Genomic DNA, 25,510 nt, shown 5'->3' with positions numbered 1-25,510 from the left:
TTAACACGTGAAAGCAATATAAACTTTACATTCCAAAGTGATATAATGTTAAAAGTTGTGTAATCAAGATGTATAATTAATTTCAATTATTACACACATGTGTGAATGTGGTCCATAATAAAGAAACGTTTTATTGTTATTAGTATATTATATTATGCTGCCACTTTATAAAATATTACTTCTTTTTATAATAAATATTAGGGGAGGGGAGGATTGTTATGGTTGTCCAGATATCTCGGTATAAAATAAAATAAAAGTTGCGAGAACATCAGACCCCAGAGTACTTACTGGGTGGTTGGATGAATGAAAAGGGGTCTCCAGTTGAGGACGATTCTGACAACAAAGAGGATTATATAATAATAATCAGTGATCAAAATACAGTCTCAGAGGAAGAATTTTCTGAAGAGGATGTAGTTGCTGAAAATGATGATCAATCTACAATTTATTTTTTTTTGGTGGAGATGGAGAAACAAAATGACAAAAAAAGAAACCTATTGTCAATATTCGCACACAACCCCACAACGTAATACAATCACTTGTATGGCCCGCAATGTGAACTTGGATATTGAATTGCTAGATTTATTTCTTGATAAAAGTGCGAACAAAATAATTACTAATTATTGTACTAATATTTGCATTAGAATAATCACAATAGTTTTGATAGACACCAGGCCAAACAATGCTATTGAAGTCAAAGCAGCATTAGGTTTGCTATATTTGATAGGCAGCTTCAGGTGCTCAAGAAAGAATCTGCATCAAATGTGGAACAATTCTAAAGGTAATGGCCTCGAATCATGTTACCTCACTATGAATGAAAACAGATTTAGGTTTCTAATTCAATACCTTCGTTTTGATGATGTTAGACAGAAATGTGCACAAGGAATTGAGAAATTTACACATATAACAGAAGTGTTTGAAATTGTTGTGTATACTTAATTTAATTTTGCATACTAATAAATTCTTAGATTATTACATAAAATGTCTGTTACCACATTCATCCAAAAGGAAAGTACAGTTATCAGAAATTCATAAACAGTAAAATTAATTAAGAAGAAGCATACAAAGTACTGGGTGACATTGACTCCCATGTGCCTAATGGAGGGTTAATAGCGGGACATTCTGTGTCCTGCGACAGATATAGCAGGACACAGAAAAATTTCCTGAAAATCGGGAATGTTTTGCCATATCGAGACATCTTGCAACCCTACCACCAGTAATGGCTCGTGAGATAAAAGTTGGTGCAGCCCTACATCCACATAGCCCTATTTTCAAAATAAGAGTTCTAGCTATCTACTATCCAAATATGAGGGAGAAGAAATATATAGGCCTACATAAATTCACTCACATTTTTGTACTACCAGTACTACCTATTACTGAACACAATATTGAGACAGAAATAATGAGAATCGATATACAATAGACCTATATAACATGCAGAAAGAGCAGCGTATAATAGGAAAATGAAAGAAGAAAATTAATATTGATGTACTCACATAAACTTTACAGCTTGTATGTCAGATTGATCCTCCGATCCTTCAGAGCTGCAAACTTATCTATAATGTCTTCGTAGAAGGGCAGTGTATTCATCAGTTCACTGAGCAGTGACTTCTCCAGGGAAATGTTCGCCAGTGAAGTTAGTCTTTCTTGAGATGTCAAATTCCGTAATTGTGTTTTAATTCTCTTTAGGCAAGAGAAGCTCCTCTCTATCGAACAACTTGTAGTCGGTATAGTTATAACGAGAGAAAGTAATTTGTATGCTTCTTTGAAGATATCTTTTATTTCATTATTATTATTATTATTATTATTATTATTATTATTATTATTATTATTATTATTATTATTACTAAGAGTACAAATTATTTCTTTTAAGGTTACAGATCTGTAGCTGCCATTGCAATAGATGTATTCATTTTTTAACTGGTTTGTGTCAAATACTGTGAAATAGCATGTATGTACACTTTGGAGAGCTCCAAGGGGAAAGCATTTTGAAAATTGTTCAAATTTTGAACTGTCAGAGAAATTCAAGTTTTTGTATGTCCTCAAAACATCATTTCCATATCTGAAGAAATCAAATCTAATACTTCAAAGTAAAGTATTATGTATTTCTGTAAAACCTGCTGTTCTGTTTTTAAACCACAATGTCTCTTTGATTCAGGTTTACATTTTTTTATGTTCAGATGGATATCAGAATTCCTTAGTCAAAGATTCATTGCTACTAAATTCAATAACTCACTTTCTAGTTACAGACAAACATACTGAGGTCTACCCCAGGGCGCTGTCCTCAGCACAACTTTATTCAATATTTATATAAATGACTTACCGTCCCTATTAGAGGAATCAAACATGAAAACAGCACTATTTGCAGATGATATAGTTTTGTGGACTTCCGGATCTCACAGACATAGAGACAAAATTCAAAATTCTGCTCGTAAAACTCTAAATCAACTACATGAATGGAATATATCAAATTTGATGACACCCAATTTAGGCAAAAGTAATTACCAAATATTTTCACTTAGTAAAAAAAGAAAGAGAATTCAATATCCAATATAATGGCCAACACCTCCCTAGGACTTATGAATCCACATACCTTGAAGTTATTTTCGACAGTAAGTTAGCATGGAACAACAATTTGAAATATATTTCTGAAAAACCTTGTAAAAGATTCTCCCTTCTGAAAAGACTAGCAGGAAAGAAATGGGGTTGCTCTAGAAATACTTTAAACACTACATACAAAATGTTTATACAGCCAGTGCTGACGTACTGCGGAGAAATTTTAATTACTTCACCTTTCATAAACGAAATAGAACGTGTTCAAAACCAAGCTCTCAGGCTCATTACTGGTGGAATCAAAACAACTCCAATAGATTCTATGAGATTCCTCACTAATATTAACAGCATCAAAATGATAATAGAAGAAAAAGCACTCATTCAATATGAAAACTTATCGGATTACCAGGAAACAATTGGCATTCATACAGTCCTCTCCATAGATTAAAAACTCAAAAAAGTTTCATATCCATGGTTCAAGAATTAAAACAGAAAATCAACGTCCCGAATTTAAAAGAAAACTTACAAATTAAACCAAACCCTTTAACTCTATTAAATATAGAGTATAATCTAAATTTAACACAAGAAATACTGAAATCAGAAGTAAACACTGAAATAATGAAACAATTGTCCTTAGACAATTAATATTAGGTACCCTCCACAAAATTGGCTTCATTTATACACCGATGGATCCTTGATCTCCAGGGAACAAGGTGAAGGTGCAGGTGTTACGTGCTGTCTCTTCTCATTTTATAGATCTCTTGGATATGGAAAAGACTTCTGAATCTTTCTGAAAGTTCTGTTACTTGGTTTGAATCCTACCTTCGCGACCGTCAACAATGTGTCATTGCATGCGATTATTCTTCAAAATAGTGTGTCGTGAAATCTGGAATTCAACAAGGATCAGTTCTCGGACCTTTACTCTTCATGATCTATATTAATGACGTGACTAATATGATAAAACACTGCAAATACCATATGTATGCTGACGACTTGGAAATTTATTTGCATTTCCACCCTGACGAGACTAGTGACGCATTAAACAAAATAAACGAAGACTTGAATTCGATTTCACTGTGGGCACACAAATTTGGATTAAGGTTAAATCCAGAGAAATCGCAAGCAATCGTAATGGGGCATAATCGTCTACGAAGCACTCTTGATAGCAGTACTATACCACATATAATATTGAATGGGATTATTGTTAAATACAGTGAAACCATTAAAAATCTTGGCATTTTTATGGATAGCGATCTAAATTGGAATACTCAAGTAACACACATTTGCAAAAAAATATTTTCTAACTTCACTCCTTGTTTCATATGAAAGAATTTCTACCACTTAGTCTAAAAAAGAATCTTATTCAGACGCTTGTAATGCCCCATTTTGATTATTGCGATTCCTTGCTAACTAATGTAAGTTCACGCTTAGCTGAGAGACTACAACGTGTTCATAATGTGTGCATACGATTCATCTGCAATACTCGTAAATTTGACCATATAACACCTTCCCTCCAGTTACTTTCATGGGTGTGTCTGAAGGAACGGAGAACAATACATTCACTTTCTCTTCTGTTTAGAATCATGCATACTTCTACTCCGAAATATCTGTTATCGCCCTTTCAATTTCTTACAACTCTTCGAAACCGACATCAAGCACTTCTTTCTATCCCTCATCATAGAACGTCTTTATACTCATCTTCCTATACTGTAGAAATACCTCGCCTCTGGAATTCGTTACCTAATGATGTCAGGGACTGCCGGACTTTATCACAATTCAAAATTAAATTGGAAAATTTTGTCTTAGTTAATGTTTTTTAGGTATTGCTAGAAGTATTGATTTGTGTTTTTTTTTCTTTTTCTTTTTTAACCTAGATTAAAATTGCAAGTTTCTTGTTTATGTTAGTTAATTAGTTAGGATGGAATTAATTATGATACTTAATCACTCATTTAAAGTTTGTGTGACTGCAACCTGTATATTTTTGTGTGGCTTTACTTTGTATATTATAGTGTATTTTTTTCTGTTTATTTCTATTATTGTATTTGTATTCCTGGTGTTGTGGAAGAGAAGGCCTGATGGCCTTAACTACACCAGAATAAATAAATAAATAAATAAATAAATAAATAACAAGTTTTGATGGAGAAATCATTGCAATAAGTGAAAGTCCCAGGAATCTTCTCTGCCACATCAATAAATTTAAAAATGCAGTTATATTGTCAGACTCCAAAGCAGCTATTCTATCAATAGTCTCTAGATACACACCTTCATCTCAAATAGCAGAAATAAATAAAATGCTCTCTCAACTAATAACACTCAATAAAAGAATTGTATTCCAATGGATACCATCCCATTGTGGAATCCTGGGAAACGAGAATGCGGATCCTTTAGCAAAGGGCAGCACTGCTACTTACAGACCTGTTACTAAATCTACATATTCCTCTGTGAAAAGATTTATTAAATCTACATACTTAGACTTCAACAAACAAAATTTGATAACACAATCCCAAGGGGAAAAAATGGAACTCTCTGCATCATAATCCACAGTTGATTCCCGATTTACCACTCAAATTGTCTGTAGCTGCATTTAGATTGGCAACAGGCCATGACTGTTTGGCCAAGCATCTGCATAGAATTGGAATATATCGGTCTCATAACTGTCCACTGTGCAACTCAAATCAAGAAATTGGTTCAGAACATCTCAAAATCTGTGCGTCAGTGGCTAACCATGACAATATCTTTGAAAAATATTGGAGTGCAAGAGGTCAAATGACTTTATTGACAAATGCCTGGCATTAGAAAACGACAACAGAATTTTTTCTCAGTCATATGAAAATAAGTTTTGAATGATTCATCATTTCTTTTGATATCAACTGCTTTGTGCTACTTATTTTCGAAACACAGAAGTGGATGTCTAATGACTTCTTCTGGAGTACATTAAATAAAATATTGGCAAGATCAAATATGTCATTCAATACAACTGCTAGAAATGCAAATGAGGAATTATTAAAATCATTTAAAAAGTCCGTTGCTTGATATATTGATTTTCCATCTGATTGGGGATCATTCAAAAGTTTTTCAAAGATGTATTTCAGTCCGTCCCATTCTTCTACAACAACTTTTAGCAGTTTTCCAGGTGATGACTGGCGTGTGTCTATGCCTGTTGGTATTCTTCTTGCAATTATGGTATCAGCAAGAAAAGTTCTGACTGAGAAATTGAAAAATGATAGTATAACTCCTAGGTTTGCAAAAATATACGACACTCAGATATGTTATTCATACTTTGTTTAAGTATTAAATTCAATCTGTGTGCCAAATAATGCACAAACACTGCTTGAGATACTATTTCTTTTACTTTTCTTTGAAGATCATTAATGTGACCTGACATCACATTAGCCCCAACATTGCATTGGCTATCAATTTCGTTTTAAACGAAAACTCATTCAAAACAGTCCGCAGTAGATTGAACAATGCAGTAGATGTACGACCTGCGTTAACATAAAAAAGCCAAGAAAATGCTCAACTAGAAACCCTTTGTATTGACATACCTTAAAATTACAGAACACTGACACTGTTTTATGATGTCAGTGGTATCATCAACTTAAACTGAGAAAAAAAGTGCATCATTAATTTCATTTTTAACAACATCCCTGATGTAGGAAGAAATGCACTGTTAATAAATTCATCTATACTAATAATAAATCTGTAGCCGAAATTTTTCTGGTAATTTTCGATTTTCCAAAAATAATTGGTCCTAACATATATAATTAACCACCCTGAAACCGAAAATCGCATTTTTAAAATTTTTGTTTGTATGTCTGTCTGTATGTTTGTTACCTTTTCACGCGATAATGGCTGAACAGGTCTATATGAAAATTGGAATATAAATTAAGTTCGTTGTAACTTAGATTTTAGGCTATATGGCATTCAAAATACTTTATTTAAAAGGGGGGTTATAAGGGGGCCTGGATTAAATAAATCTAAATATCTCGCTTATTATTGATTTTTGTGAAAAATGTTACATAACAAAAGTTTCTTTAAAAATGATTTCCTATAAGTTTTATTCTTTACAAAATTTTGATAGGACTGATATTTAATGAGATAAATGAGTTTTAAAATTAAAATAATGCCATCTAAGACGGTGCAATGAATTAAGAACAAATGACTTCGTCTATAAGGGGCCTTGGACAACAACAATCGAAACAGGGGCAATGAATTAAGAACAAATGACTTCGTCTATAAGGGGCCTTGGACAACAACAATCGAAACAGGGGCCTTAGACATCAACAATCGAAAGCTATTAAACATAGCCTACAGAGAATGTTTCTGTGTTTGTATGAAGTAATATCAGAAGCTAAATTAACCGATTTGTATAATTAATTATTATTTCACCATTGGAAAGTGTAGTTTCTCTAGATGGACATAATGCTATAATGTTATTACAGTAACGTCTGAGTAAATCGAGGACAGGTAAGATTAAAATAGCTTCTTATGCACAGAAAATTTGATAGGCTATTTTGTACATTCGTTTTCTGTATTTCTTAAAATAATATTTATGTACACTCATTTTAATCTCAGAGAATTAACGAACAAGGAGAGAGTATTGATTTAGTATGCAGTAATAGTACGTTAGCTTAGCAATCCATTATTTTATAATTCAAAATTTAACTATGCTTAATTGAATCGTGTTAAAATACATAAAATATATATACAATAAATGCAATGCAAAAAAATTGAGTAATGAGCGAAGCAGATTATCTTGCACTGTTGTAAAAGTTGTTCCCTGGATCAAACGTCCTATTTTAATTATGTTATTACTTTATATTTATTTCTAACAGGTGCAGCGGAGCGCACGGGTACGGCTAGCTTTGAATAATTTTAGAATCCCCGCTAAAAACATTTTTGATTGACTCATAATGTTGTTTAGTTTCTAAAGAAATGTTTCTAACCAACATACTTAGAAGTTCTTTAAAATTTCCCTTATTTAACCCATATTATCCCAGTGATGCATTTTCGCAACATTTTACTTGTTTGCTATTAAACGTGTGTGAAATATGGTTTTTAGTATTCTTTAAGTTTATGGCACTTATTATCTATTATACTGATATTGGTAGACCTGGTTTATTGAAAACATTTAGTAACTGATTCATTGATGGCGCAATACTTGAGAAGGAAAGAAGTGATTATTACAAATGTTGAAATATCTGCAGTTTGTCATAAAGGAATGTAAATTTTGTTTATTTTTATAATATTATTATACCTTTCCTTGTATATATTACAATCTAAAGACTCTTAGGATACTTCTTGTAAAAGTAGCTGGATATTGCATGAAATGTTACTTCTGTAATGTGGGCCTGAATGTTGGTGTTGCGTTTTCGCAACACCGGGCACATGGAATATCAAAACTGTCTTTCTGAGATTAGTGAAATAATTGTGTATATTTACATATGGAATTCGATTTTTCGCATGAAATAGTTATTCTTTTCATGTTTTATATTCAAGGGGTCTGAGTGTACATGAAATAATGACAATCATGGAAGAGAACGAAAAATTCAGGCAGATTTTATAGATATTTTCATATCTCCACCGGAAGCTAGAAGTGATATCGATGAAGACAGTGCTGACGAGGACTTCGATGGAAACATAAATAATCTAAATTGTCATCAACTGGGGACTGAAGGGATAGTGGTCCTCAGTATATGGAAAAATATATAATAATATAAAGTCAGGCACAGAATGAATAGATGCCAGAAGGTGCAGAAATACGTGAAATATCAGAGCCTGTCAGGAGATAAAGCGACTATTGTAAGAAAATGGAAAAAGAGTGATCTACCAAGTTACTGTTAACTAAAAAGAAAAGTAAATGAGGAAATTGAAAATTGTGAGTCGAATCCCAACATGAAAAGAACTTATTGCCAATTGATATTTTTCAATTAGGCTATTTTTCCATGAAAATTTTGTACTTGATATTGTAAACCAAAGTGTTGCTTATGCGGTGCAGAAAGGCAGGGATAAATTTAGTTTTTCCCCAAATGATTTCAAAACATTCCTTGGGATTCTTCTTGTAAGTGGATATACTAAATTCGCAAGCCATCGGATATACTGGAAGAGAGGAGTGACACAAGAAATTAATCAATAGTCAGAGCTATGAGACGCAATAGATTTGATGAAATAATGAGAAACCTTCATCTAAATGGCAACACACAACTTGACAAGAGCGATAGGTTGTCTAAGCTGAGGCCCTTTCTAGATGAACTTATGTGAGAAAGTGAACTTTGTAGCCAAACCTAATTGGCTTTCCTAGCATAAATTGTTTTAGTCCATGTCTTCCAAAATAAAGTATCATAGCCTCGTCAATAATGGATTTATTCTCTCACAGTGTTGCCTACTGTATGTATAATTTTCATTTTCCTTATTTAGAGAAATGCACTGAACGTTGTAGATAGATTCACAGAAATAGGCATGGGCCTTACAGGGACAGAAGTGTCCACTAACAAATTTGGCTGATATGAAGAAAACAGAGAGGTTCGGTTCCTTTTATATGCAGTACAATGAAGGTTCTAAATTACTGATATGTCGCTGGAATGACAATTCTATTGTGACTGTTGTGTCAAACTGAGACAGTGTACTGCCAGTGAGTAACGTTCAAAGAAATTCCAGCTCTCAGAAAAAGAATGTGGCAATTTCTCAACCAGCAGCCATCACAAATTACAATATAAAAATGGGTGGAACTGATCGCATGGATCAAAATGTGAGTATCTATCGCAAAAATATACGTTCCAAAATGTGATGGTGGTCTTTTTTTTTTTTGTGGGGGTTAAGTGTCAGTGTGCAAAACACATCTCTTCTCTACAGTCAGTCATATGGAAGATATGTATCTTCTGTCATTTCGTAGAAGTATCGCAATGGGCTATCAGAGACAATATGGAACACCGAAGTCAAGACCTAGTCTGTTAGCAGAGTAGCACCAAGTGTTCGATTTGATGAAAGGAGCCATATTATAGTCACTCAGCAAAAGAGAACAAGGTGTGCTGTTTGTAAATCTCAGACAACTAGACCATGTCTAAAATGTGACATTGCTTTCCATGATAAATGCTTCCAAGAATTTCTAACGATGTAAATAATATAAACTTTTCAAGGTGTTGCTTGCAAAGAATTTAATTTTCAAAAATAATGTCTCTAATGATGTAAAATGTTAATTTTTCATGTTGTTGCTTTCAATGTTAAATATTTCCAAGACTTTCTTTTTTTTTCAGAAATAATGAGATAAAATGAAAACTTTTCATCTTGTTGATTCCAGTGTTAAATATTTCAAGAATTTCAAGAATTTAATTTTCAGAAATAAAATCTCAAATAATGTAAAATACATTCTGTGCATGGTAATAGAATAGGTTAGGTCAAAATATGTCGTCTTGTTTAATTAATAACTCACCATATTAAAAACACAATGTGAGTAATAATTACTACCCTATGTGCCCGGTGATGCGTTTTCGCAACACATCATATCTCAGGAACTAGAATTGCGATAACAAAAATTTCTGAAAATTCTACGTTCATAAATGCTAATGCACTCAGGAATTCAATTTTATTAAATTTGAAAACAAAAAATTATTCTGGGCATATATGGGTTAATGAGCAAATACTTTCATCATTATCTCTAAATCTAAGTTCTTGTTCAGCTAGGAATAACACTGCATCTATCGGTGATCGCATGAATAGGCAATTAACTCTCACATTTTCATTGTGTTTTGCAATGCAAAGACGAGCATTTTCCTTTAAGGCGCCAGCAATTTTATTGAGGTTTTTCTTAAGTTCCCTGTATCCCACAGCATTCTTTGTGTATTCTGACGAACTTCGTGCTTATGAAATGATCTGATCGCACAGGACAAGTTTTCAAATCCGGTATGATTCCATACACCTTGTTTAACACCAACAATGAGACATGGCCAACAAAACAGTTTTTGTAAATAATGACTGCCACATAACCAAGGAAAGTTGGTATACCAAGATTTCTGAAAATTTCTAGTGTGAATTTTTTTACCAGGAACAGTGCCAGTTTTTTTATATGACAAAACCGTTGCAGGTGATTACCAGATAATATTTCTTTCCTGTCTTCGTCCTCCCATTTAGAGAAAGGAGTTTCCTTTAAAATACACACCAAATCTACAGAGGGCTCCATTTAATTAAAACACAATTACCATTACCTGTACCATACGCTAATATTACATTATACATCACATTCACAATACATAAATTATACACAGAATACTGTATTTTAACGTTACTGTTATACAGATTCACACTTCACAGCCTGTAGGGTTATATAACAGAAACATCAAACAATATCAAAGAAACACAGATGTACAATGCAGTTTGAAATTGAAAGACATCACAATACCGAATGGAAATGCATGGAGCAGTGTAGCCGAGAGTTAATGAAAAGAAACTAAGGAACAACTGGATAATACGCACGGCAGACCAATATCGATAGTCGACTCTACTCGCTGGCCACTAGTCACCGGGCCGTACCGAGCCGTATCAAACAAAATATAATCGAAATGGTGGTAGTCAAATTCGCGACTATATTCTTAAATAATTCACTCCATTAGTCTAGTTCAAGGTTTTATGTAGTACAACGGCGGTTTTTTGAATGCATTAAAAGAAAATGAAGATGTAATAAGATAATAAACTAGGTTATCACAAGGAAATTAACAGGAAAAAAGGTGTGTTTCACGGAATACAATTAAAATGACGGAAAGTAAATTTCCGGTTAATGTTCGCCAAAGCGTAAAGTACGTAATTATGACGGCGTTGCTGTTTTATTTCTGGCCTATCGAAAAATACCTAGCCTTTTACGAAAAAAAATTTAAGGACCATGAAATTATTCACCGCTTTCATTATAAGCCTATTATTTTTTAACAATATTACGAATCAAAAACTGTCATATTATATAATTTTAACTACTACATGGACGAATCAAATCAAGCTAACCTAACCAAAGCTAAGCTAACCTAACCTAACCTAACCTAACCTAACCTAACCAAAGCTAACCTAACCTAACCTAACCAAAGCTAAGCTAACCTAACCAAAACTAATCTAACCTAACCAAAACTAATCTAACCTAACCAAAGCTAATCTAACCTAACCAAAGCTAATCTAATCTAACCTAAGCTAACCTAACCTAATCTAAGCTAACATAACATAACCTTCGTAAATGCAAGGCCTGTAACCGGAGCAAGAAGGGATCTCAATCATTTAATCTGCAAGTACACGCAAAAATAAATTCAAGTAAGGATCACGCTCCCACTGCATGAGAGGTCCGCGCATGCGCTACAGCAAAACTGTTTCTGTCCCGAGCCTCTCATCTAAGGCACTCGTCATAATTTACTCGCAATATTTACGCAAATACACATTGTCGCTAACAGTGGTGCTATCTCTCAATAATGTTCAGAACGAAGGAGGTAGACAGAGAGAGAAAAAATTTCTCCCGCCAACTACGCCACACACCAACGTCGTGTTCTTATGTTGGTGACATTGTGTATTTACTTAAATTTGGTGGTAAACGTAACGGCACGGTTCAAAGTGGCCGTGCTAATTCTCCAGTATAGCGGAAACTAATAATTATTGAAAACTGAGCTTAAAAACCTATGCTAACCATACATTAAAATATGTATTTTAAGCTAAAGGAAAAGAAAAAGGTGTTGTATCGTATCCCTATATCTTCAATGGAAAAACATAAATTTTAAGAGCTAAATATAAATAAGGTTTTTAAAAAAAAAAAATGCCAGATTTATCTTAAATAGGGCTATGTTGACGATGCTGCCTGGCTTGAAGTGAATGATGATTCTCTTTTGTGTGGATATTCGTTCATGGCTGCTTCACAGCTTGGGAGTTTCTGACGGTAAGTACAGCTGACAAGCTGGCTTGAGATTTGGGCTGCACTTGCAAGGAAATTTCTGCTTGGAACGTATGTTACACAAACACTGTTGCCATGGCAACCACTGTGAAACATGTCACAGGTACTACCCATCAGGCAATACTAGATTGGCTGTACCTACTGCATCTAAGTAAACATATATTTTAAGGGCCACAGCCACCATATCGCACTGATTTATTTTTTTAATAGTGCCTGAAAAATGTAAAAAAAAATTAGTAAATAGTATAAAATAAAGAAAAGAAGGGCCCACAGAAAAATTAGGTGCAGCCGGGCTGCACTTCAAAAGCAGTCTCTACCTACTACCACTGCATACATCGCTGACTAGCAACATATTACAATAATCAGACTTCAGATGTATACAAACAATTCTTCCTCTGATACATAACAACAAGCGAGATATAATGCCTGATAACAGATGTACAGATATGGAAATACAATTTGGAGCTCCTTTATTGTATAAGTTTCGCTTACAATACATTGAGCATGTGCAGTAAACAAAAGCCTCTCTATATATATGCTACTTGTGGACAGTCGTGAGAAACTGTTATCTACATACAGGTGGATTTCCATCAAGACTCGCTCCAAATTTTAATTCTGTATCTGTACTTATCAGCCACAACCTCAATCACAGGTGATTCTGATTATGAATTGTATTAAATCAATAATAGTAGAGAGCAGAGTAGACCTACTACAAATTATTATTAGTTATTACTCACTCGGTGCTTTTATCTCATATGCACTTTCCTCCTACATTAGTGCTGTGATATTGTTTCAATGTGGCACTGTACAGAACTTGTTTTCCCCTGTACTAAAGTAACTAATTTATCAGCATTCAGCTCCATTCTCAATAATGTGCATTACACAACAATAGTATCAGTAGATAGTGGAAGCTTGCAATCATGGACATGTCTACTCACATATGCACAGTATGCTTCAGCCATCTGACTTCTGCTCGTGACAAAGATCAAGCAGTTATCCAATGTTGTCTCCTCGTGTCTGCTCGCGACTGTTTTGTCACATCTGACTTTGTGTGCATCAAATCATAAGAAATCAATGGAAGTGAAGTACCATCAGACAAAATGTTGCATCACATTTGATTCTGTGTGCACTCAGTCTAAAACTTTACTCATTCATACCACACGTTTCGCTGGTTCCATTCAGAAATTCCTTTAATATAGTTTATGTTAAACTAAACAGAATAGACTAATTAACAGTAATTATTTTTCAATAAATGAGTATTTCCAGAAGAACTATAAGTGTTACATTAGCAACTGAAAAACTTTACTTTTGCTATAGATTTCGCAATTGAATTAAATAATATTAATTTGGTCCATAACAAACCTAACACGCCTTTCCACACTTGTTATGAATTTCAAATGTACAAGGTAGGCATTATAAGGAGAAAAAGAGAGAGAGAGACAAAAAAAGAGAGAATAAACAAACAATTACTAAAAAACATGCGGATGATAGCAGATTCGAATCACTATGTGATCCAATTTAAGGAATGCTCAGCAGAAAGTGTGCCTCTTCGTCACAGCACATATATGTACAATCTCCTGTCTTGTCCAAAGGATAGTTCATGTGCTATCTATTGCCCTGAATTGTCTGCTAGTGACATAGTGAAAAATAAGGGAGGAGTGAATCACTTTTAAGATTTTCATGAACAAACTTTGTGCATTATTATGCTTCACCTGCATGACATACATTATACCATACACATAAAAAGGATATGCAGATAATTTCCATAACTATAGAGGTATATCATTACTAAATACTACATATAAAGTTTTTTCTTCATTAATACTGAACAAATTACGACCATATACTGAAAAAAATATTGGGAATTATCAAAATGGTTTTTGTCAAGGCTGATCTACTTCAGATAATATACAGTACATATCATCAGGTTGATTAATGAAAAAGCACCTGCATGACATACATTATACCATACACATAAAAAGGATATGCAGATAATTTCCATAACTATAGAGGTATATCATTACTAAATACTACATATAAAGTTTTTTCTTCATTAATACTGAACAAATTACGACCATATACTGAAAAAAATATTGGGAATTATCAAAATGGTTTTTGTCAAGGCTGATCTACTTCAGATAATATACAGTACATATCATCAGGTTGATTAATGAAAAAGTATGGGAATATAATCAAGAAGTACAGTATCTGCAAATCAAGATTTCAGGTATAACTCCCTGTAAAGTTGATTTGAATAATTTCAGGGGAAAAATTGTTCCGGAGCCGGGTATCGAACTCGGGACCTTTGGTTTAACGTACCAACGCTCTACCACTGAGCTACCCGGGAACTCTAACCAACACCAATCCAATTTTTCCCTCTATATCCACAGACCTCAAAGAGAGTGAAATCTTGATTTGCATAATACACGTCACTGTTCGTTAACAGAAAACCACAATTTAAGTCACACGGAGTTAGTGTGCACTTAAAGTTGGTTGCTTGACGGTTGTCAGCCCACTTTGAGGTCTGTGGATATAGCGGGAAAAATTGGATTGGTGTCGGTTAGAGTTCCCGGGTAGCTCAGTGGTAGAGCGTTGGTACGTTAAACCAAAGGTCCCAGGTTCGATACCCGGCTCCGGAACAATTTTTCCCCCGAAATTATTCAAGTACAGTATCTGTTTATTGATTTTGCTAAAGCGTATGACTCAATACATCGAAGAAGTCTACGGAATATAATGGCAGAATTTGGAATACCTTTGAAATCAATCAGATTATGCAAGATATGTATGGATGATACAGTAAGCAAAGTAGTAACAAATGAAGGGTACACGGAAAGAACAATCAAAGTCATAGTTTTAAAGTTTTGAGTAAATGACATTTTTAAGTTCAATATGCTGCCATTTATTTAAATTAATATTTGGAAAATTTATTTCAATGTAGAAATGTTGCACTGGTATCTGCCCTAAACTTATGAACCAAAAATTTGACATTAAGCCAGTTTTTGTTGCTTACTTTTTCAACAGTGCACGTTAATGTAACTTTTTACAATGATATAACAATCAAATTCGAAACTTCGACACATGCATGACATTATTAGACCATCTTCAAACCCATCAGCACTATGGCGAGACTTTAAAACAATGGGCATAGGCAGAAAGACTTTTCTTTTTCATTGGATGCTCTTAATGACCATTTTACCACGATACTCATAATCAATTGACCCCAAGGAGAAAAAACAGACAATGCATGAATTACTGCAAGCGACCTGTCAAATGAGCAAGAAATTTTTCTTCACATATGTAACAGACTTAGACGTAAAGAAAGCTATAAAGCGGATAAGTACAAAAGCTGAAGGAGTTGACTTCATCAGCATTGTTCTACTCCGTAAAATCATAGATGTAATATTGCCACACCTTTAATGTCTCACTCATGTTCTCAACATATCCGACTCTATGGAAGAAAGCTAATGTACGTCCCCTTCCTAAAAATAATAATCCGTCAAACCCAAATGATTATCAGCCTGTAAGCATCCTGCCCACCCTGTCAAAGCATTGGAACGCATTGTTCACAAACAATTGAAGGACTTCTTGAACGAACACAATTTACTTGACAAGTATCAGAAAGGCTTCAGAACTGGACATACCACAAATACAGCATTACTTGAAGTTACAGAAGACATATGGGAAGCCTCCGACAAACAAAAATTGACCATTTTTACACTTCTTGCTTTCAGCAAAGCTTTGACTCAGTTGACATAGATCTGTTACTATGCAAACTCCGAGTCCTTAATCTTTCAGAAAATTCAGTTTCGTGGTTTACTTTCTACTTTCCAGTATGCCAATACGACCGTTTTTCTTCCTGGCGTATCGTGGGTGCAGGTGCACCACAGGGTTCAGTTCTTGGACCTCTACTTTTTACGATCTACACAAATGACAAATCACAATCTATTAAACACTGTATACATATCCTATTTGCTGACGACTTTCAAATATATATCTCTGCACCTACACCGGCACTAAATTACACAATAAGTGAAGTTAACTTCTTCTTCTTCTTCCATCCCTTATGCTGTCAAGAGTCGGGGTAACCTCGGTCTATCCATCTCTGCCATAACTGAAGTTTAACAATGACCTAAAATCAAATATTTCATGGACGAAAAAATTTGGACTAAAATTTAACTCGGAAAAATCACAGGCCATTATAATGGGACATCAACGACTGTAAAGTAAATTAAACACAGGTGACTTATTTCCTGTTAAAATGAATGAAACTATTATCCCTTACAGTAAAAAAAAATCTAGGAATCTGTATGGACAAAAACTTAAATCACACACACATGTAAAATATTTTTTATGAAAATTCACACACTAAAAAGAATCCGAAATTTTGATTACTGTGACACTCTCTACACTGACCTTAATATGAGATTGTACAAAACACTAATCCAACCTGTACTGTTATATGAATCGGAAACATGGAGCTTAACTAAAAAGGAAAAACACAAATTAATGGTAATTCGAAATTTTCTCGGGCTTCCAGCCAGGTCATAAGTTGGTGATCCACCGACGTTTCGAGGATGTTCATCTTCCTCATCTTCAGGGTTGAGTGATATCTGAGGGTACCTAGCTCCTTAATTTATAGTGCCAGAGGGAGTCAGCCGAGGAGCTGTGAGCCGATTGGCTGTTATTAGTGCGGACCGCGGCAAGAACATTGCCGACGTGTCGTCTTGCTTTGTGCTTTCCGGCTGAATGACCTTGGGTCTCACGGTGGGCTCAGCGGACGAGTTCTCCACTGATGACGGCCAGTCGTCCGAGCGGTGAGAAATTTAATAGCCGGTGGATCACCAACTTATGACCTGGCTGGAAGCCCGAGAAAATTTCGAATTATCACGTCGCCAGGAAAGCTTCAGTAGTTATTACAAATTAATGGTTTTTGAAAACAAAGTGTTGAGGAAAATTTTTGGTCCAATTTTTGACCCACTTGAAAATAAGTGGAAAATTCGACATAATGATGATATTCACAAACTTTATAATCAATTGTTAATTTTAGATGTAATACAGACCAGAAGATTAAATTGGGCAGGACATGTTACACATATGGATGACTCCATCAGTGCAAAACAAATAATATATATGAATACCTTTAACACAAGGCCACTGGGAAGACCTCGAAGTAGATGGAAAGATGAAATTCAGAAGGAATGCATGGAAATGGGAATTACCAACTGGGAGAAACTAGCAAAAGACAGAACAGAGTGGAAGCATTTTGTGAAATCGACATGGATTCGACATGCTCCATTATGTCCTTTGATTGAGTGATTGATTGATCATGCTTCACCTAAGAATGCTACAGAACTAAAGGAATGTACATTCTAAACTTCAAATTCTTAAAATTGCCAGAATTTTAAGCACATGCTGGGTTGCATATAGTTTTTCACCGTTTCTGCAGTGTGGCAAGTCTTTGAAGTCCTTGTCCATCACTTTCAGGAGACAAAAGAAGACAGCAGAAGAAGCAAAACAAGTCACTGTCTTTATGTGGGCTTTTTGAGAAAAATAATGTCATGCAAGTTTGTTCTTGATTTGGGTCTTATGTGTGGTGCTCTCCAAGAACTTAGGGAACTAAGTTTAGATTTACAAGAGAGAAATATTGACTTGTACAAAGTAATAATAATAATAATAATAATAATAATAATAATAATAATAATAATAATAATAATTTATTTTAGCTGGCAGAGTTAAGGCCATAAGGCCTTCTCTTCCACTCAACCAGCAAAAAGTATATATACATATGCATGAACTTACAAAGAATTCAACAATTTGATTTAGATGAGAGTTAGATGTATACAAGAGTTATTTACGAATTAAATAACAAAATACTATGAACTATTAATTAAACACTGAAATAAACTGTGTAGCAGAATTAAGCTAAAATACATAGAATGTTAATATATTAAAAATAATATTAGATAATAGAAAGAGATTATTATGAGACAATTTTGAAAATACAGCACTATCAGGATGATGTCTAAAGAAAGAAGTAACAATGTAGTCAGTGATAGTTTAAATCAGTATGATTGGAGTGAAATGCTAATAAGGTTATCTTTTAAGCTGTTTTTAAAGGTGTTTATTGTCTTGCAGCCCCTAATATTTTGTGACAAGGAATTCCATTGATGATGAATAACAAGATGTTCTATGAAGAGGTATACTTAGCATGCCACAGATAAGTGATCTGGTATTTATGTCGTGGTTAGAGTATAGATAAGAGAAATGAGACGAAAGGTAATTTGGTGTTGAGGTGTGCAGAATTCGAAAGAGTAAAGACAAAGAGTGTAAAGTTCTGTGTTCTTTAAGTCGGAGCCACGAAAGACTTGCGAAGGACGGTGATATGTGATCATATCGTCGGATGTTGCACACATATCTGACACACATATTCTGAGCTCGCTGTAACTTGACTGACAGTTCAGAACTTAGGTCACTTAACAAAACGGATCCTTGATCTCCAGAGAACAAGGTGCTGGTGCAGGTGTTATGTGCTGTCTCTTCTCACTTTATAGATCACTTGGATATGGAACAACAAATTTTGATGGTGAAATCATTGCAATAAGTGAATGTCTCAGGAATCTTCTATGCCACATCAATAAATTTAGGAATGCAGTTATATTGTCAGACTCCAAAGCAGCTATTCTATCAATCGACTCTAAACACACACCTTCATCTCAAACAGCAGAAATACCTAAAATGCTCTCTCAATTAATATCACTCAATAAAAGAATTTTATTCCAATGGATACCATCCCATTGTGGAATCCTGGGAAACGAGAATGCGGATGCTTTAGCAAAGAAGAGCAGCACTGCTACTTACAGACCTGTTACTAAATCTACGTATTCCTCTGTGAATAGATTTATTAAATCTACATACTTAGACTTCAACAAACAAAATTTGATAACACAATCCCAATGGAAAAAATGGAACTCTCTGCATCAAAATCCACAGTTAATTCCCGATTTACCACGCAAATCGTCTGTAGCTGCATTTAGATTGGTAACAGGCCATGACTGTTTGGCTAAACACCTGCATAGAATTGGAATATATCATCCCCTAACTGCCCATTGTGCAACTCAAACCAAGAAATGGATTCAGAACACCTCAAAATCTGTGCTTCATTGGCTGGCCGTGATAATATCTTTGAAAAATATTGGAGTGCACGAGGTCAAATGACTTTATTGTCAAATGCCTGGCATTAGAAAACAACAATAACTTAACAAAACGTCACAATAATCGAAGTGCGGCATTACTAGGGTTTGTATTAGAGTAAGTTTTAGTTGCTGGGGCAAGAAGTTTCTCAAGCGACTCAAACAGTGAATGGAGGAACAGATTTTTTTTAAGTAGACAGTAAGATAAAGAAAACAGTTCAATTTTTTTAGGAAAAAAATTGAAAATCCTGGTCCGTATTACAATATGTCTCTTCAAAGTCGAAACAACATCAAGTTCAAAGAGATTGAGCTCCACAAAAATGAAAGACACAGTCCTGCGATAAATTCATTTGCTTTTTATAAAAGTCTAAAAGCTGTTGGAAAGTGTCTACTTGAAGGAGATGATGCCTGAATGTGCCAAGTTCTAGATTACAAGTATTGGCCAGAAAATCCTGGGAAACATAATGACATTTGGTGAAGCTGAAATTAGAAAGCACGAAAATTCCGCTTAAATGAAAGAGAAGCAGTTCGTGGTTTCCATCAATATCTTCAAAAAAATAAAATCCGTAATCCCTGCACAATGGAATACCTAAATGCAGCTAATGACAAAGACATCCAGATTGCTCAATTTTAGGCTGCACATCATATACAAGTTTCAATAGTAATTTTGTAGATCTATTTATTTTCTTACATATATACAGTATATATACATCTATATAAATATTTGTGCTTGAAAATATGTATTTGTGTTATATTAAATTAGTAATTCACGATCAGTACACGTATAAATATATAAATCAATTGGCACCAAGCACATTGACATTTATTTATTTATTATTTTGCTAATAATTGTAACATAAAATATAATACATACAGAAACACTTTAGCTCGCCCCTGAAAGAGTAGAACTCGTGCTCAGGGGACATACTGGAATAGTTCGTGTATCTCCTAGTAGGCCCACCTAATCATAATCTGAAGCCAAACATATTACTTCAAAAGCATGGAGCTTCACCTCAATAGTGTCTACAGGTTCGAAAGTCTCTCAATAACCCATTTCGTGGCCCACATGTTCACCTAATATCACTCCTCTGAATTTCCTTTTGTGGGGCTATGTAAAGGATGGTATATACACATCTATGATATGATTAACAATGAATATATTGGAAAGAATATAGGAAGAAATTGATTTTAGAATGGATGTGCCACTTGTAGAGTGTCACTTACATAGGTTTATTAATAAATGTTACTTAAATCTTCTGAGTTGCTCTTACATTTTGTGCAATTTCATTTTTCCAACTTCCCAATATTTTTGCTTTGCAGGTTAAAATATGGGAGATTTCAAGAGAACAGAATGGTGTACCTAGCAATATCAATTTCTATACAACAGAACTGTGCTCCTTGCAAAATATTGTGCAGTTCAATAAAATGAGCAAACATGCCACTTTGTTCCACACTTATCTTTGCAGATAGGTACAGCTGTCAAAAAAAAAGTGGCTGCACTCGTGAACAGCGAATATTTTCTAAGTCCACTTCGGGTCATGGCGATGTTACACGATGCATGTGCTTGAAGAAGTACTTCCGGAACTACGGCTTCGTTCCATATCTGCGTTTCGTAGACCAGCGGTAAAGTGCTTGCTTAATGATTCGAACGTTGTGGGTTCGGGCCTCCTTCAAGTTTTCATTTTATTTTTTAACCGTTCTTTAGCGATATAAATAATATCCAAATTATAATTTATATTTTGTTATCGTTCTTTTAGCGATATAAATAATATTCAAGTTATAATTTTTTTGTAGTCTGCTATAGTTCTTTAGATATATAAATAATATTCAAGTCATCATTTGCATTCTGTTATCGTTCTTTAACGATATGAATAATATTCACGTTTTTTTAATATTCTGTTATTCTTTAGCGATATAAATGATATTTAAGTTATCATTTGTATTCTGTTATTGTTCTATAAATAATCTGTAATTTATATAAGTAATTATTATAATACAAATAACCATTTTTCTTTGTAAAATAGATTTTATTTAAATAATTAAATATATATTATATAATATGTTATATTAATTAAACAAACCGATATTTATCATTTATATTCTGTTATCGTTCTTTAGTGATACTGTATAAATAATATTCAAGTTATTTATATTGTTATTGTTCTCTAGCGACATAAATAATATTCACGTTATAATTTAGATTCAGTTATCGTTCTTTAGAGATATAAATAACATAAACTGAATATTAGGTTTGCAACAATACAGTTGCATAATACTGAGTTTTTCATTTTATATTATTCCATTATACTAACTTGAACCACAATAAAATGAAAAGTAGTGATGAAGAATTGAACCTGAGACATTGACATCTAAATTCCGACGTTCTTCCACTGAGCTACGAGGGCACAAGTGTGGAAACATTTGCGAAAAGATTGGCCCAATCCCCCTCCAAGATTTTGTGATAATTTATATAAGCTAGTCCAGGATGCAGAGGGCAAAGGCTAATTGGGATTTTTCGGTCGCTGATCGAGTCAACATCCTGATAGAACTGATATTTAATCCTTGCGGTGAATTTCGGTGAAGTCCAGAGGGCCCAATTAGTCAAATCCACTCTCCTCACCTCCACGCTTGGGCCCCTGGGATATAATAAATTGCGAAAGAGACAGTGGTGTGTGGAAAGCAACGGGAAGTTACCGCATTTATCCTTCCCAAGAAAAACTGCAAACATGAGCAAAGGAAGCTTTTAATAGAAAAAGGAGCATCTTCTGCGGACCTCTGGAAAAAGAACTAAGTAAGAGACTAATGAAGTGCTTTGTGTGGAGTGTGGCATTGTATGGGGAATAAAAATGGACATTACGACGAAATGAAGAGAAACATTTGAAATGTGTATGTGGAGAAGAACAGAGCGTGTGAAGTGGACAGACAATAGGAAATGAAGTTGTGTTGAAAAAGTGGGTGAAGAAAGAATGATGTTGAAACTGATTAGAAAGAGAAAAAGGAATTGGTTGGGTCTCTGGTTGAGAAGAATAATAGACGGCATTAGGATATGTGGATCATATGCGGAGACTAAGAGGAAGGCAGAAAATAGGAAGGATTGTTCAGAATGCCTGGAATGTCGTTTCTAAGGACAGTCGCTATTTGCAAAGACTAGTCGATTCCTTGCCCGCTCGACTGCAAGATGTGGTCGAAATTAGGGGAAGATGGACTAAATATTGAACCGTGGCTTTTTGTTTTTTGAACACTTAATTGTTTGAATGTTCTAAGGCAGATGCCACTAAGTTTGTTTTGTTTAAGCCACGAAAGATATTTCTGTTGAGAATAAAATCTTTTTTTCTATCCATTTGCAGCCACAATGTGATAATGATAAAGTCATGGCATAATGCATTCATGAACCTGATGTTAATTACTAAAATGATTGTAAAATAGAAAGGTGCAATTATGTATATTTTGTCTGTCTCTCATAAAAACAAAACAAAAAAGAACCTAAAAAGCACAAGGTTGTATTGGAATGCAGGACCTCACGAATAAGAGGCCAGAACGCTACCATTATGCTATCAAGTAATACACAGGATGGTGTGTGGATAAGCTTCAGGGCTTCTACCGCATTGTCTTGGTGTTGGTGGCTGACGTTTCGACTGCTGTGTTGTGGTCATCTTCAGCCACCAACACCAAGACAACGCGATAGAAGCCCTGAAGCTTATCCACACACCATGTACACCAGCCGCAGAAGCCTACGCGAACAATTCACAGGATACTTTAATTATAACTGTAGATATCAGGCAACATGGTCCAACAACGTGTAACATCGCCTGTCTCCGAATTATAGCAAAGATATCCGAAGGGAACTTTGCTTCTAGAGAGCGGCCACTTTTTCTTTTGACAACTGTACAGAAAATATATCAAAGACTCCACAAATGATTAGGGTTGCCATGCCATGAAGAACTGGGAACATTTCGATTTTAAGGACATGAAAATGTTTCTTTCAGGATGGCTGAAAAAGTCCCCAAATCCTGTATGGCTTACAAATATATCATATTTTGTATGAAGATGTAATTTGAAAACAAATGCTTAGTGGATTTAGTTGAAAAAATAGCAACATCTTACTGTATTTAAAAGACATATTACAATCTATTTCATTTAACTGAAATTAAATTTCACTGCATTTACATGCTTACATATTATACTGCATCAGTTGTTATTTCAAATTATTTTCCAGTTGTCTATTACTGTTACTTTACACAAAACATAAGTGAAACACAAATGTGGAAAGGATGGTGTCCAATAGAGAGAATAAAGCAACAGACTATCAACAGTTTGAATACTGGTATCATGAGGCAAGCCAGCTGCTCTGAATTCCACAAATAACAACAAAGTGCAATTATTAAAAGTTCCTGGATTCTCTATAAATATCACAAAGACGAGTAATTTTGTAAGAAGAGAAGTTGAAAGTTATTATGAAATGAGAAAAATTAGCAGTTTGATAAAGAGAAATAATTTATATTTTCAATGTATTACTTCTACTCAATTATTCTTGTGTGAATAAATATAATGGTATGGTAGAAGCAATTATATATTCTTAATATGCTTTACAATTACATTTATTCTATCTTCAAGATTATGATAATCTTAGGAATGAGACAACTTTGTCATTGTACTTCACCAGACATATGACTAGATCTGTATTGTTCTGTTATAGAACACAGAACCCTCATATTAATCCGAACTTTTAAACAATTCATAATCTTGCTCTCTCATTACTTTAAGACATCTTCATCTAGAACTATAGTCCTCCTGTCCAATTCTTTCTGTTCTTCTATTGCTGGGAACTCTGTCATATACTCTTTGGTAGCCCACAGAAAGAGGTCCAGTGTCCTTTCTGTGCACTCTGCTATAAAACGCACAAACGGTCGAATATCACCATCATTTGCAATCTCCAGATACTCATAGTACTTGAGCCTATCTTGCTTGAGAATTATAACAGGCGGAAATCCTGCTTGCATGAGGATTGTGTTCATAAGCAATCGGGCAGTCCGCCCATTGCCATCAGTAAATGGGTGAATATGCACCAGCTTGTAGTGTGCCAGTGCTGCATATCGAATGGGATGCAGCCTCATAGCATGTTCAGAACTCAGCCAGTTCTCGAATTCCTCCATGAGGATGGTGATTTCCAAAGGACCAGGTGGAATATGGCCTCCTACATACACTTGTGTGCGACGAAATGTTCCACTCTCTAGAGGATCTACAAAGCCCATCACTCGCTTATGAATCTCCAAGATGTCTTTCACTGAAATGGTTCCTAATCTGCAAGAAAAAAAAAAAAAAAAAAGAGGAAAATTCTTGTACTAAAGCATAATATAGATAAAGTTTGAGTAGAGAAAACATGTATTCGGTGGTCTTGTTTTCAATCCTGTATTTACAGGAAGAGATGCAGAGAAAGAAAAATAACAGCTATAGAAGTTTTCTGTGCATGTGTGACTATATACAGGATGTATCTATATGGTCCATAAATGTGGGGGTTTATTCCTGACATCAAAAAGTTCATATGAACATGGGTCCACAAACCCTTCGTTAAGGAGTTATGAAAGGAATTTCGTGTAGTGACCCCTGATTATGTAATTCACCTCAAACTTGCATTTTTCCAACTTTCTTCATTACAGTAGGTCATGACATTTGTTTTGTTTTGTCTGATTGCCTTTTGTTCTATTTCGTGTTATTCACAGTAACATTCATCACATCACAAGATGTATTCAGTGAGAGAAATGACGGATATGCACTATATAATCCTTGATGTATTTAAACACCTGTATCTAATATCCATGTATCCAAAATTGATTTGATGAAATCCGTAACATCCCAG

At 34.5% G+C, this 25,510-nt stretch overlaps 1 protein-coding gene and 1 long non-coding RNA gene across 5 annotated transcripts in view; one reads left to right on the top strand and one right to left on the bottom strand.

Moving 5' to 3' along the window:
• LOC138701456 (uncharacterized) overlaps positions 1-25,510 on the top strand; it is a 158,015-nt gene that overhangs the window by 61,596 nt on the left and 70,909 nt on the right. The gene's annotated exons all lie outside the window — the stretch shown is intronic.
• Fic (FIC domain protein adenylyltransferase) overlaps positions 14,847-25,510 on the bottom strand; it is a 119,542-nt gene continuing 108,878 nt past the window's right edge. For 2 of the 4 annotated variants that reach the window (XM_069828340.1, XM_069828339.1), the window contains exon 4: positions 18,159-24,954. In XM_069828340.1, coding sequence (XP_069684441.1) covers positions 24,408-24,954 — 547 coding nt within the window. In that variant the 3' untranslated portion in view covers positions 18,159-24,407. Of the gene's footprint in view, positions 16,593-18,158; positions 24,955-25,510 lie in introns of those variants that run through there. The other 2 variants (XM_069828343.1, XM_069828342.1) reach the window with 2 other exon arrangements.

Source organism: Periplaneta americana, chromosome 6 (genome assembly GCF_040183065.1).
Source record: "Periplaneta americana isolate PAMFEO1 chromosome 6, P.americana_PAMFEO1_priV1, whole genome shotgun sequence".
Lineage (NCBI taxonomy): Eukaryota > Metazoa > Arthropoda > Insecta > Blattodea > Blattidae > Periplaneta > Periplaneta americana.
The sequence above is the reverse complement of the archived record's forward strand: the minus strand, read 5'-3'. Positions and strand labels throughout refer to the sequence as shown.